The sequence below is a fragment of the Varroa jacobsoni genome, unplaced genomic scaffold, assembly GCF_002532875.2.
Source record: "Varroa jacobsoni isolate VJ856 unplaced genomic scaffold, vjacob_1.0 scaffold_367, whole genome shotgun sequence".
NCBI lineage: Eukaryota > Metazoa > Arthropoda > Arachnida > Mesostigmata > Varroidae > Varroa > Varroa jacobsoni.
Window position 1 is genome coordinate 232,021 of NW_019213269.1, and position 15,409 is coordinate 247,429.

The 15,409-nt window shown below is 41.6% G+C and overlaps 1 protein-coding gene across 7 annotated transcripts in view; it reads left to right on the plus strand.

The window, feature by feature from the left end:
* The window catches only part of LOC111259782 (uncharacterized), a 30,867-nt gene that overhangs the window by 12,475 nt on the left and 2,983 nt on the right, over positions 1-15,409 (plus strand). For 2 of the 7 annotated variants that reach the window (XM_086968013.1, XM_086968012.1), the window contains exons 2-6: positions 12,371-12,543; positions 12,809-13,004; positions 13,878-14,103; positions 14,440-14,626; positions 15,231-15,378. In XM_086968013.1, coding sequence (XP_086824139.1) covers positions 12,372-12,543; positions 12,809-13,004; positions 13,878-14,103; positions 14,440-14,626; positions 15,231-15,378 — 929 coding nt within the window. In that variant the 5' untranslated portion in view covers position 12,371. Of the gene's footprint in view, positions 1-2,867; positions 6,665-6,782; positions 6,939-7,044; positions 7,170-11,845; positions 11,973-12,127; positions 12,154-12,370; positions 12,544-12,808; positions 13,005-13,877; positions 14,104-14,439; positions 14,627-15,230; positions 15,379-15,409 lie in introns of those variants that run through there. The other 5 variants (XM_086968015.1, XM_086968014.1, XM_086968016.1 and 2 more) reach the window with 5 other exon arrangements.

Sequence of the window (15,409 nt, forward strand, 5' to 3'; positions counted from 1 at the left end):
TACATGGATCACCAGGGGATCTGCATTCTACAATAAAGTGACAATGCCATTATTATAAAGTAGACCAGCTAAAGATCATTGAACAACTGTGGTTGATCCGTGCAGCGAAAACGTCGAATTATGACGCATTTGTATACTTCTATATGTGCCCTGTATAGCAACAGGACGTCTAAACTTGAGGGCGCTGTTCGCAGAGATCCGCTTCTATGTTCTAGACAATTATATATACTTTTTGATAATATTCTAGATTTTCAAGTTTGGTAAATTGCAAGTATCGTGCTGTAAACAGATAATGCGAACGTTTTAGGTTAAAAGTGTTTTCTGTTCTCAGGATTTTGCCGCTGTAACTATACAATTATAGTAAATGTCCGTCTCTTTTATGTTTCAATATTGCTTGTTCCCGTTATTGTACATGGATCACTGACTGAGTCACGCTATGGTAGGCATCTTTCGAGCGCAAACCGATCGCTCGTGCGATTCCAAGAGGCTTTTCCAAGATATCGGCAACGTCAACTCTCTAGCAATGCTAAATTCGTCTCTTGACGAGGCTTTACTTTGTGTTGCATTACTATTATCCTATACACAACCTGGGCCTGCAGATGTTAATCTGAAGAAAGCACTAATTAGATGGGGGGCCTTATTAGGCCAAACGATTTCGTACGCTATATATTAACCAGCCTAAATAATATTGCTTTGTACGCGTAATGAGTGAGCGCACTATCCTCATAGAAGCAGCAGAGTACTTGAATGTCTATCGGTTCGGGTCCCGGTAACAAGGAAGTTTCATAAAGAGATAATAGCAACAACAAAGTTCCCGTTAACGATGACAAGCAAGTTACTGTACAACAAGCGCGTCAAGTTTTATGAAACCCAAACATGTCGAATGTCGGTAAATGTGATATCCTCTCTACATGAACTGTAGTTGATATTTTTAGAGCTGTGACATACCGAGCCAGTTACATATAAATAGAAAATATACAGTCGTACACGGCCAAGTATCGTATGACGGAGTATCTTGTAAATGTTCCACTAACTCATTCTTATCGTGTCTGCTACTAACTACTATTGGAAAAGTTTTGTGCGTTTTGCTCTAGGATAGGTAGAATAGAAAAATACGTAGATTTTCCTAGCGATCTAAGGATGGAAGCATAGCTGGCTGTTCGAGCGCGGCGAAACGTGCATTCGTACATTTTATTAGCGTTTCCGTATTCGCGAAATTGCAGCAGCTGGAAGCAAATACCAGGCAGGAAAGACACCTGTGTCTCATTATTTCAAGCTATGGATCTAGCAATCAAATCTGTGGGGCAACTGACAAAAGGAGTGGGACAATGCCTTTTTAATTTGGACGCCAACGGGCTGGGCAGCATGCTTTTGACCACTAGCGATTGTGGCCCCTAACCATCAAGTGAGCGAGAACCGTGACTTTAGATTCATTCAAATCCCCGCCTAAATATCCTTTGATGGTTCTATTAAATATGTCAAACTTTATCATCCAAAAGCTGATACAAGTCATCTGCCCAGATTAAGGTAAAACTTAAAATACACTAAACAGAATCCTATGGTACACCATGCGGAGTTCAACTGGACTTGGGAAACAATCTGCTCAGCGACCGTTCGATGATATCTATCTCGGTCATTCATTTCGAGACGACTGCGGACCATCATACACACGCATGAGGCAAAAATAATTCTCTTAATGAAGCGAAACCGCTTACGGTTGAACTACAAGATAATACAAGCCAGCAGTATTAATTATCGACGATAAGTACGCGTCTCTTTACAAACTGACGATATACCGATTATTTACCAGCTAAAATGGCTCGCCTACGTGTGAGCCGGGTTTATATGAATGATAACCCACAAAATCGGGGCGAGTCTTGCAAGAAACAAGATCCAATTTGCGTGAGACGCGTGACACTTTGATGCGTAACGCACCAGTTGCTACATATGTATCAAACTGGGCTTGTTTCTACTCATGAAGGTCGAGTTTCTGTCGATGAGTACCTATAGAATAGTGATAGAAATATATGGCTCTGTTTAAATTGCATTCGTCTCCTTCTTTCGGAATGGGAAGCGTGTGTGTGAACCTTTCGGAACGAAGCTGTTCAAGGTGTCCAAACTTAAATTCACCACATCCCTACGATGGTCAGCGGTCGATAACTGCAATGAAATCTGCAATATTTACAATGATTTACGTTACTATGGACGAAAAACAGTTGTAATAACTTTGTAGATGTAGAATAGAGACGATGTGCGTATGTTTTTTGCCTTCTAATAGCTACTAGCCCATTTAGGTAATCTTGCCCACTTCATATCATTTTTTTTGCTAAATCATCTGTGTAAAAACTAGGCAACAATCGATCGAACACTAGAACTAATCAATATATACACATGTTTCGACCATGTGCTCAATAGAGGCCTAAATGGAGAAGCGTAAGTAAGATTCGATCAACACTCCGGAAAGATGCTCTGATTTTGTTTCTTAATATAAGTTCTTTTTTATCTTTAGTAAGAAGCCTGTCAATCAGACAGGATCGGATCAATTCGGGTCACTCTCCATTGTTGGAACGTATATTTGACTATGTTTATTTGGACCGGTATAAAGCTTCCTTGAACACTGTCGGATATTGAGTATGGCTGTTTATATTGTCACGATTCATTTATATGTTCATATTACCACAATGTCTTATATCATAAGCGATTCGATTGATTCTACCCGCCAAAAAAAAAAGAGATGAGATTTCGGTTCGCTTGGCCTGCATAAAGCTATGAATTTCCTGCCGGCATATACGTGTCTAGCATGTGAAAATGGGTTTTACTGATAAATGTTGGCAAGCAGAACTCGTTCTGGTTATTTTTATTTGGAATTTATTTGTTGATTAAATCAATAGTTGTATTGATGGTAGTGGATCTGCAAAAGCTCTACACCGTGCTTGTTCTCGACGTTGCAGTCACCGAATGAGTAAAAAAAAAATCACTAATCTAGCTAAGTAGTTAAGGAATGGAAAAACCGTTCACATCAAATACCAGCTATCCTTTCGTGAACGCGCTATTCGAACCGGAAGCGCCCCATCTTTTCAGCCAGTGATTGCTTCGATGTTTCCATAGCTCCACACCAATAAACATGTTCTAGCTAAGACCAATCATTTCACTACCCTTATTCGTCACTCCTTTCTCAGAATTATATAATATATATATATATATATATATATATATATATATATTGCAGCTTTTGGTACAGTTGCAAAGTTAAATAGCCACTCACTAAGAAATTACTATTAGGAAAGCGCGTGAATACTACGTATTAAGATGTCCTATTGCTAGCCTATAAGTAAAAAAACAATTCGGCCTGGTCGTGCTTGGTTAAACTCTCTAATTCTGTCTCTTAAACGCATTTTCTGCGCAGTGGCTGCACTCGAACCGAAAAGACCAAAGTTCCTTGCCAAGCCGCCCATCATTACGGATATTTTGGTGTATCGCTAGTTTCTAATTGTATATAATGGCGCGGTGCGCAACTAAAAGACCAATCGCCACTCAGCTAAAAAATTGAACGTCACCCAGGTGGCTCGACTTATCCGTTTCCCCCACGTAATTCACTACAGGTAGCGGATCCAGATTTCGGGCGCTTTGCTTCACACCGCAAATGCCAGATATAGTCTTATCATTCGGCCGTTCTATTCTGATTCATGCTCATTTTCTCCTTTTTGAATAGATGCAGCGGCTTCATCGGGGCAGCACTAGCGATTCTGGTATCATTACGCTAGCAAGCATTGCTCAACACGACACTGCACAAGTATACCGAGAATACATATGATGAGCGATACATACATGGCGCTGATAAACACGCTGGTGAATAATAGTGGTTAACGTTAGGTGCCGTAAAGTAACAGCAATGCTTGACTTATAGTTCTCTTTAGCCTAGATGAAGGAATCAGATTAGGTAGGTAAATCAACGACGAACGGGACAAAGCCAGCGAGCAAAAGCGAGACTGAAGCAAGCATAGCGTTTATGACTATTTGTCTCAACCGGCGTCATCGTTGCTAACACTAACGTCATCGTCAGCGGTGCTACGATCATCGTGGAAGGGTTGATCGTCGGCATCATCCAATTCTGAAGTGGCTTCAGCATCTGCAAACGCGGTAGTAGTCATAGGGTGTTGCCTCTATTGGTCTTCTCTCTTTCCTTCCTTCTCGCATATTGCCGTTCGCTACTGAAGTTTATACAACTACCGCCAGGAGAAAGCTTGGCAGCACTTTCTGCTGGCCGCGTTAAGGCCGCCCATAATCGCAACAGCAGAAAGAGTGGCCGACAACTGTGAAGCTGCCGCCGCCGCCGCCGCCACCCCAGCGCTGCAGCGTTCAAACATTGTTGGTTAGCGTTGGCACGAACAGTATTGCTTTTTGAGCCTCCATAACGTTTGTTTTCAAACTTGCGACCTGTGGCTTGCTTTTGCTGCTGCTGCAACTACTGAAGTCGTTGATAACGTTAAAGCGATTGCCGGCAGAACGTGAATCTGGCGGCGTCAGCTTCTGCCACGACAACAACATTAACGTCGGCACTGCAATGCGCGATCAACGAAGCCCGACGGTAGAAGCTCAAAGTTCTCCTTGGTATTAGCTACGCCCGAAGTCTCCTTGTTCTTCTGTTTGTCTGCCTGTACCTCTACCAACGAACCATGCAGCAATTGTCCACCGCACACAATACCCGTGTACGCAGCTCACCGTAGTGACTAAATGAGGGGAGTAGATGCGTGAGTTCAGTACGATCGATCGACTCCCGCGTGCTAGCGAGCGGTTGCTGTCATTCGTTTCCTCATTTGCTGTTTTTCTTGGCCACCCGCCGCTGTTGTCGCCGCCGTCACATCATTCCCTTTTCAGTCAACTTCTGCTCCTGCTGCTGCCGCTGGTACAAATTCCTATGGTGTTGCTGTGACAGCCGCGGCAGTTGGTTACGTCTGCTGCCGCCGCCGCGCTGGAGGCCGACGGCGGTGGCCAACTCTAAAATATCTTTGCAAACTGGGCGCGACCCATCGGCAACGTTGCGAACAGCCGAACAGTACCGGCAAAGTGCTCTTCGCGTGTTGTGACAGTATCAGCCGTCGTAGTGGTGTGATCCGAACAGAATGTCCAACTCCTAAGAGCTAGATATTCGCAACTGGGCGTATATCAGGACACGCACACGAACATACCAAGTTAGCTTACAGGCTGATTCTCTGAATAGTTATTTGCATTGCCATTGCCGCTAACGTTACCACCGCTACGCCAAGTGATCCGCTATTGCCGCATAAACCATCCACCGATTGGCGCGCAGAGGTGTACACAGTATCGAACGCTGTATTAACCTAAGGGTCATACTTTTGCTGTCCGTTCAGTCTTCGAGAGAATCAACAAAATCATCTAACAGAAAGGTCGACCAACAACACCTGCAACCTCAGCGATACTGCCGACAATTTGATGTTCTGCTTCGCGTATAGCCGGCTGTCAGTTCCAGTGGACCAGTGCATGCACGCATCGTATTACGCAGTTCCCCAAGGAGGCATAAGCGCAGATTAAGCTCGAACAATAGCACCTGTCATGGTGTGTACAGGTGCTGCTATAGAAATTAGCAGTGCTATGCCCCGAGGGCACATCTCTAATTATAGTGTGCACTAGCAGTGGCGGATTCTTGACAAGTTTGACAACTTAACATTGCCCTTTCTCTCAAAAGTGTTGTCCCGCCCTCTCTGAATTGCAGAGCCTTTGAGCTTTTGGACAGTATCGCATGAGCCGCTAGGCAGTCTAACAACTAAGGATCGCTTTCCGTTTGAGCAACATAAACACGTATAGTCACGTAGGGAAACAGACTAATTAAGACATGTGCTCGTAAGTGCGATTCCTAAAGCTGTGGGCGCTCTGAGTAAGTACGCTGGTCAACGCCAAGTTTCGATCTGTCCACGCTACAAGGCAATTTATCAGTACTGGAAGAACAAAGCTAGCTAGCGGTGGCAGGATCGCGTGTGCCCATTTAATGACGATACAAGGACGTTCAGTTGTGGCCTGAGTTTGTAAGTCCTGGATTTCAATTATATAGTGATATATGGTAATACTGGTAAATAATTACCAGTTGACGTAAGGGGGTCGCAGAACGATACCCCTGCGGGTAAAGGCCGACCTTTGTGCTAACCTAATACGTGAAAGGCGTATAACATAACGCCATACAGACAACTACGCTCCTGTTGAAATACGTGCCATGTTGTGCTGTATTGATGCCCCGGAACAGTTCTACACTAAATGGGTAAAGCTTAATATTAGTCTCGTCCCTGTTTCTTGTTGGTGAATTCGGCCATCCAAGCTCGCATCTTTCCTTATTACCTGCTGCTGTCCCTGTATGTGGAAAGAAGCAGAGGCCTGCAACAGGTTCTTCGCTTCAAAAGTTTTTAGATTAGTGTGGACACAGGGATCGTGTATCAATGATGGTTTCATCGCGCCGAAAAGCCGATAGCGGCAATCAGTTGTAAACACCGGCTCCCAATCGTTTGTCGCCATTGGAAAGCCGATTCAAAGTTACCCGTTCGCAGAAAATATTAGACATCTGAGAACGATATCGAACGAAGAAAATTTCCACCCAGCCATTTATCTGCTTGCGTACAGCGCGCAGCGGTTTCCACCGTCGATGTCCGTTGATGTAAGTACGAACAATCATCACGCACCCCTCTGCTTTCTTGATAATGATCCCACTCAGCGAAACTATACCACACAGATACCATCGCCGTAGTAAATAAGATATCGCTTGCGCATTGCAGAAAGTCTCAAGCGACTAAGATTAAACGGCAAGACAAAATAAAATCGCCGTGTAGGTCGAAAGGCACCTTTCCCGGTGGATTATGCCAACGTCCCCCTGTCAAGCAGCTTGTTACGATCCGTTATCACGAGTGGCGACAAGACAAGTAGAGATCTAGGTAAGCTGAACGTCGGTTCATTGAGAAATCCCACTAAGTTATAAGTGGTTTTTACAGCGGTCTACTTCTTGTTTACTGCTCTAAATATTTCGGTGTTGTTACTTGAGCAGTTAGCGTGATCGTTGCTGCCATTGCAGTGGTTATAGATTCCAATAAGTTAGTTGACTCACTCACGCTTGCTTGCTTTCCGACGTAGCCTGTCGCAGCAAAAGCCTAAGGAGCACGGCAGAGGTAAGTTGTGACGAAGAAAAAACAGATATCGGAAGAGAGCGGTCAATTTTGGGTCCATGCGTACCAGCGTGACCAGAGCTGACTTAGACGTTTGCAATAGCTGAATGCGGACACAACAAAGTAGAACCTACTTCGTGCTACGCGTCTTGCCTTTTCTGGGTCCGCATTTCGACGATGGGAAAAGAGTGTGACTAGCTCTAGGGTTGCACGTGGGTCTTTGTATATGCATCGAAGCACGCCACAATACATAGGCAATTTATTCCAGTTCCGGTCACAATATTGCTTGTAGTAGTAGCAGCAGTAATCGTAACGGTGCGGTATACGTAAAGCGCTCCTATTCAAAGCATAATTCTTCAAGACCAAGTGGCATCAGAAGTACTTTGCTGAGCGCCGTATAATTAGTACGACGACGGCCAAATATGACGGGTAGAGTCACATTGTATATCCGATGCTGTTAAATTCGAAACAACCGATGTATAACATACGAACTCGTATATTAAACACTAGTAGGTTTTGTGCACCGATGACCTGGCAGCAGTTCATCTATTGCACCAATCGTACATTTATGATGAAACCAAGAAAAACAACACTAGCTAAAATACCCATCTTAGTTTCCATCTGTCACAATCATGTCATCTTCTCAACAAAGCTGTTAATACTTTTACGAATGCTGTAACAGTAACTGCTTTCATTGACGCTATAAACCCAATCTAAACAAATAGCATATAATTCACCTATCATTATAGTTACGTCACGGCGCTACCGTAACCCAGACAGCATGACTTGAGTAACTTGTTCGACGGGCAGCTGACGGACTCGGTTTTTTAGCCAGGTCACATGAGTATTGTCCTGCCTTTTTGTCTCTCGTTTCAAGCGTACAGCGAACTTTCGTGTAGCTACCGCAAGCCGGGATTGCATTGTAATGCTATATTGAATGCGGATTTTGTACGTATTATTTAGCATACCTTGCCGACGAGCAAAAGGGCACGCACAGTCACTACCACAGACGAGCATCAATCGTGAACAACACAACTCAATGATAATTAGTGAGCTCATATAGTAATGGCCATAGTCTTGCTATGTTTCTGTCCGATACGGCTTGCATCCATCTACTTTTAGCGCTCATTACGAACTATATTGCTAGTGAAGAAACAGCTGTACAAAACACCTTGTGTTACTAATTAAAATGACATCGTGCATGGCACACAAAGGCCAGCAGCATGATGCACGAATGCATGTACTCTGGACGGGGCCGGGTTTAGTTACTGCTGGCCTCTTCGTGACAAGCCGGTTAAGAAAATGCTTCGCAGAACTGTTCGGATCGACATCGAACGATCAGAAAATTCAGAAGCGTTTGTAGGAACATTTAAGAAACGCCCGAGGCTCTGCAGCTGCGAACGCTCTATAGGTAAATGTTTCTACAAGTAAAACGGCTTCAAAAACCTTGTGAAAGTTTGGAGCAGATTTGGATTCACATAATGGCCTTCTATAACACTATTATATATATATATATATATATTGTATCTAGATTCCCAAATGGGTATATTATATACTTTTTACTTTCGAAGGTGAAACAGCGATACGTCAAGGTCCGCGAATTTGAGGTAAACGACAGTCCTTAAAATCCATTCAGATATGAAGTCCGTTGTAAACTACAAAATTACTTTCTTTCTGGTAGCAGGCCTCCCGTAATCGGGGAGGCGGAGGCTCCAGAAAAAAAGTTTTTTTCTATCACACTTCGAAAAAGTTTAGACCTGCTATTCATCCAAACAAGAGATATCTATGCTCGTTAGGACAAGTGTATATCGTGTTGAAGTGCTGACTGGTCAGATGCAATGCAAAGCGTTATCGAATGCTGTTATGACGTCGCAGTCTTTGGCTTTGTTATTGTTTATATGCATAAATATCCTCGAAGTGCGGAAATAGCTAAAAAATATCAACGTGTGTTCTTTATTAATTAATTGAAAGTGTCTAACATTGTGTATACATACGTTTCAAATATTACGCATCCAATTTTTTTGCAAATATTTAAAAAGTTTAATTAATAATACGATTTTTAGCACTACATGATTATGATTCATTTCCATTCCTACTTATACGTATGTACTAAACGTAAACGTTCTTGAATACAAGTTCATTCATTATTGAAAATTTATCATCATTCTGCAAAAAAGCATCATCATTCTGTAGAATTAAATGTTTAGTAAGCAAAATACTGACTTCCGTTGTTTGTATGGCAAGCATAATACCCATGTAAAGCAAAAACGCTAGTGAACATTTAATGTTAATAGTGATTTTGGCGTGCCATTTCGCTTGCTTATAAGGTGGCCGCTGCTAGAAGTGGCGATGGCTCCAACGTACGTTTAATAGCGTCCTGATTGTCTGCACTAGCGGCCTCTACTGATACAGACATTCGCCAGACTGAGTGGCACTCAGAGACCTTTAACAGAAGCATTAAATAGTCATCTTGTCTTCAACGATGAAAAGGACCTGCTCTTTTAGGCAGGACTGATCTAATTCGGGCTTTCGCACCTAAAAAAAAACATATTGTTAACCGCACGAGATCTATATATGTGGCTTAACAAATAGATGTTGCTACTGTTATCGCTCTTCGGTATCACCGCTACTGATAATAGAACGTGAAACACAACCGCTTACAGCAAACTATCGACACCGGAAGGTTGCCGGCACGGGGCTATTTAGTATTTAATATCTATAATATATTTATATATGATTATTAATTTGACCGTCTCTTTAAAAATTCATTAGCATCAATAATTATATCCTGCGGTGGAGATGGGTGTAGCTTGCTTTTGCTGCTTTGTCCTACTTTTTTCGTTTTGCTACTTTGTCCTAGTAGTGATGTCAATTCATAAAGTTCGTTCGACCGTTTGCGTGTGACGCCAGCGTGAATGAATATAATATATATAAATGTCGGGTTTCGGTTCGTCAAAGGAGATTAACGGATCTAAACCAAAGTTGCCGTTATAGTCTAAATATTCTATCCTAAAATTATATGCGTTTTCGGATTTGTGTAAACATTCCATTCGTCGGGTTCGCTCAGAGTAAGTTTCATATCAGCACGAAGTTGTAGTGGGCTCAATATACATTCAGTTGTGGTGTTTTTAGGCTAAACTACTAATGATTAGATGAAAAGACGATGACGCCATTGCGGCCAGATGATCCACGCATGCCCGGTAGTTGAGCTTGTTTTAGAATAAGGCGAAGGTCGTGAGTCCTTAAATCTAAACGCTTTAACACCTGTGCACATATGAGCCCTTGTCAACAATACCACCGTCTTTATACTTTCTTTAACAGGCCAAAAAAAGTGTAACTAGAGAATGTACATCGGGTGCAGAATGTGCCCGCGATGGGGATTGCAGAAAAGATAATCTACTTCGGTTGGGAAGCGAAGATATTTGTGAAGAGTATTTTGGTATCGTCTAACGATAGCGTTCAGCGCAGGCTATCATTATTGTTATTGTTGATATTTAGCTAGATAATTAGCAAGACTTGTTCATTTTTGTTTTTTTAATAAATATTGTTTCACATTTTGTCAACAGCTGATTGACTCGCAAGATCTAATTGGAGCAAAGCATTGGCCAAAGACTTTGCGCGCATCACCAAGTAATACGTTGAAGCTGTTCCTTGCATCATAAAAGATATGACCGTACCCTTAACTCAGAGATACTGAGATGTGGATATGAAGAAAATCAAAGTAACAGTCGGCGGAATCCGTTCACTTGGTCACTTCCATTTCCTGGCAACTGCGTTCCTAATACGTATTTCAGTGCTGGGCGTAGTTCTTTTCATCGCCACCTTCGTGTTCTTCATGGAAAGCTTTGGCAACCAGTTTCTGTGGATCGCTAGTGTGCGACACATGTGTGCGAGATATAATCTGGCGTATACACTGTGGGTGGAAATCTTGCATCGGTTAATTAGATGCAAGCGAATGTATTCGTTATACCGCTAAAAACCCAGTTGGGCCAATTTGAAATAATACAAAATCCAATGTAACGGCTAGTGCTCACGAAAACCTATTATCGCTAGAAGTACCAATCCGCCGCGAAGCTATATTCCTTCCGTTTTGGCAGCCGCCATTTTGTAACCTGAAATATACCATAGGTTGATCCTTAATAACCGAATAGCTGATGAGTAGTGTGTTCGCCTCCTGAGCTCGTTAGCGTTCACGGAATTGTCAATTATTATCATTCTTTTTTTCACCGCTACTTTACCGCTTTACACCGCTATGTTTACGTTTTCTCGAATCATGGTAAATTCCACACAGTAAATACCGCTTACACGCAGAAGTAGACATTGCCATGGAAAAATTGAATGCGAGTCAATATAAGTCCAAAGCCAGCTGTCACTTTCTAGCGGGACTAGAAATTACGCTCACCAACCTAAAAACTGGCAAGTGCTGGGTATTAAACCCATGCAGTCAGCATTGCTTAGTAACGTGCTAATCCCCTGTACCGTTTATTACTTCGGCGACTTGCGATATAAGCCAATATAGCAAAACAGAGGAAGTGTTTACGATGCTATAGCGCACGTAAACATTCTAATTTAAAACGATATAGCTGACTCTTACGCCTAGTTGGTAGTAGTTCTCCGTTGATGGAAAAGAGGCAACAAAGGAAAGCGTAAGCTCACGTGGTATTCGTCACGATCAATGTCGAGCTGACGAGCACTCTACAATGTCGCTCTTGAATCAACTGTGCAAGAGCTGAGCTGCCTACGATAGCCGAAGGTTTCTAAAGGATTACGAAGATTGTTTAGGGTCCCGAACAATCCTATGACCAGGTTGTTTCCCAGCGGTACACTCAAATAATTGACCGCGCTGCCATATATATAAGAGTCGTTATGAGCAAAGTCAAGTTTTCACATCTCAGCTATTAGATGTGCCTTAATTAACCTTAAAATGTGCCTTAAACAGAAAAGCCAGTTTAGATAGAACGGTGTTGGTGGAAACGATGTTGGTAGAGTATGTAACAACATTATGCATCTAAAATAGTTGAGGATTTGGACGAAAAGACAGTGACTGGCATCGGTGTCGAGAAGCCAACGCTTTTAAGATGGCCCTTAATTTTCATAGCGATGATTAACAGGTTCTGATCACGAGCGATAGTAACAGTGGAAGTAAAATTTTTCGTACGGTTCGTATTAAAATATCTTCTGTTTTTTGTATGTGTTATCGACAGAATGTCGCCCCAAGGAATATGTATATTATCATGCTTATTGCTGATAAGCTGCGCTGGGTCAGCAGAGCTGCTTAGCAGCGACAGAAAAACTACCGGCAACCCATCGGTGAATGATCGACTAGACATCTGCATGAAGTGTACTTGTCTCAATAAACAGATCACATGTAACTCCGGTAAGTTTATCGTTGCGTAGAAACTAAAGTGTCTTAGCTGAATATGAAAGTGTCTACTACTATACACTAAACTGTCATATATTAAACAAATCAGAACGATTACGAAATGTTGGACTCGTTTGTACAGGCCGAAGACCAAGTTGCTTGTCAAATACAATTCTGTGAAGATCTAGGGCTCAAAGCCTATTTTTTTTTAGACCCAGACAAAAAGCTTTTTGGATCACCACTTTTAAGAAATTATGGCGTGCTGTATGTTTTTTTACAGAGCTCAAACTCAGCGACGTACTGCTGCTTCAAGCTCCACGTGACTATAACGTCCTTGACCTATCGACCCAGCAACTCACTACCATTCACGAGGAGAGCTTCGTTGAGGGTGTCGATATCACCCAGATCAACCTTGCCTACAACCACATCAGTTATATCGCCCCTTTCGCCTTCCGCGCCTTCAAAAACCTTACTAGGTTAGAAAAAACACAGGTTGAATTTTGCTTCAGCTTGTATTGTAGGCTGTTTTCCTTCTTAATCGGCATCACAGAAGCACGTGTTCATTTTTCATTTATGTTAACTTCTTTAGTTTTTTCATCGTCATTTTAAGACCACGTTAGAACAATGGGTCTGGTTAGGCTAAACTTAAACTTTTAATTTGGAACTATTTACAACGTCATAATGTCACAAAAAACAATTTGCCTACCCTGAAGTCAACAAACCTCAGATGTTCTTATTTTAAGTTTTCGACGACTCATGAATATCTCTGGAAATAAAACGAACTAACTTATTTTTTGTGGTATGATTGTAACTTTAGTCGAATAATATTTAATATAATAATATTTAATTTAACAAAGTTTAACATACTAGGGCAAACCTTAGTTTTCAGCATGTTGACAAAGCTTTTATGCCAGGCAAGTTTAGAAAACCTGTAACGTTCTTGAAGATGGTAAACATATAAATAATACCGAATAGGGGCACAGATTCTAACTAATGCGCTTACCGTGACCCAGCCCAATAGGCACATATCAAAGCTATTTATGTAGCGTCGGTTAAAGTACCGATGCTCTAAGTGTGTAGCATCTATTTAACAATGTGAAATCACTTCGTTCGAATTTTTGCGATGAGTAGACTCGGCTGTGAAGTTAATTGTTTCACTGCAGGATATTATTAACACGTTTTATATTGATGAAAACGTAAAACAGTAAATGCTAGGGATGACTGAATAATGAAAGCATCAAGCAGTAAACGACAAGGGCCAAAAATAGACAGCACACTTCGTACAAGTAGATATAATTATCGTAGGCATTGCAATTAGGCTTCCTTCGTTATGTTTTTTGCCATTTTAGTATTACGCTGGCTTATAACAACCTGGTTACGTTGGAAGATGACAGTTTCGCTTATCTTCCACGTCTTGAGGAACTCGATTTGTCCGTAAACCGATTCAAGCATTTTCATCCGGAGTATTTTGCCAAGCTGTCAAATCTCAGGTACCTGATCCTCGACCAGAACCACCTTGACAGTCTCCACAGTTCTGTTTTCAGGAACAATACTAAGTTGACGCATCTGCATATGGTAGGTGCCATTCATTTCGCGCCAAAGTTTTGAAAATGGATGACGAATTATCGCTCAAAGCTTCCGCGAACAGTTTCTGATTTTGTCACACGAAAATTATCGCAGAATGGACCTAGCTCTTTTTAGAAATCAAACATATATGTGCTACACTGTAATGGCAATGCAGTAATTGATGCAATCAACAATTGAAGTATACCACTCGACAACGGCCTGCTCATAAGGCTGTTTGATTTTTAAAATCCCATAGCTTTTTTTTTTATAAATACGCATTTGCTCTGAATATTATTTGCCCTATTTTAAGTTCCGTTGTTTTGTCTTTTCCTCACTTATTTGTAGAACAAACTTTACATAGACAGGCTCGACGACAACCTGTTCCAGTATACAAAGGACATTCAGGTCCTCCATCTGGGAAATAATTTTTTCGAAACAGTACCGTATCGGGCTTTGTCCAAACTGCTCAGGCTTGAGGTCCTAACACTCAGCGGAAACCCCATACACTATCTTGGGCCGGCGTCATTCCCCTGTGAGTAAAGATTTATATATGTTCTGGAGAAAGAGATGATTAAAGCCACAATCTGATATCTTTATTATTATCATTGTATTGTTCCAATGTTATTTAAATACGAATATATTTTTCTACTATCTTTGATTATATTTTCGTGAGGTTTGCACGAAGTTGTTCTTTTACTTTCATTTACCCTACTGCGTAGACAAGACATCGTACATATCATACGTTTAAAGTCCATCCCAAGAAAGCATGTAGCGGGTTAATGCACCTCATGGTTTGATGTACGCTAACTACTGATAAAAAAGACTTTTACCTTAAAGAATATGTACTAGCTACGGCTTAAATAATGAATCCTACCTTTTAGGTTTTCTCGCATCTGCTTTACAAGGGACAAGTTGTCTTGAACTTGAGAACTTGACGGTAAAATTTGTAGATAGCAGGTTAATAGCAGAGTAGATATGGTTTTAGAAACAGGTGGTTATGAATAATAAAGAAATAAATGGTGTGCTTGTATGCAATAACTATCTACATGTAGCCGATCGTTGATGCCTCCATTTCGGTTACAAGCAAACTTTCCATATAAAGTAATAAAAGCAATCTATATTAAACTGGATTTCAGATCTTCCAAATCTCCAGCAGCTAATCTTGCATGATATGTCCAGCCTACACCGAATCGAGGTTTACTCGTTCAGCGACTTGCCAATGCTTCGCAACCTAAAGATCCAAAACTGTAAAAACCTCCTCTACATCGATCCCAAGGCATTTATGTAGGTATATTAACTTAATTAAAAAATCATG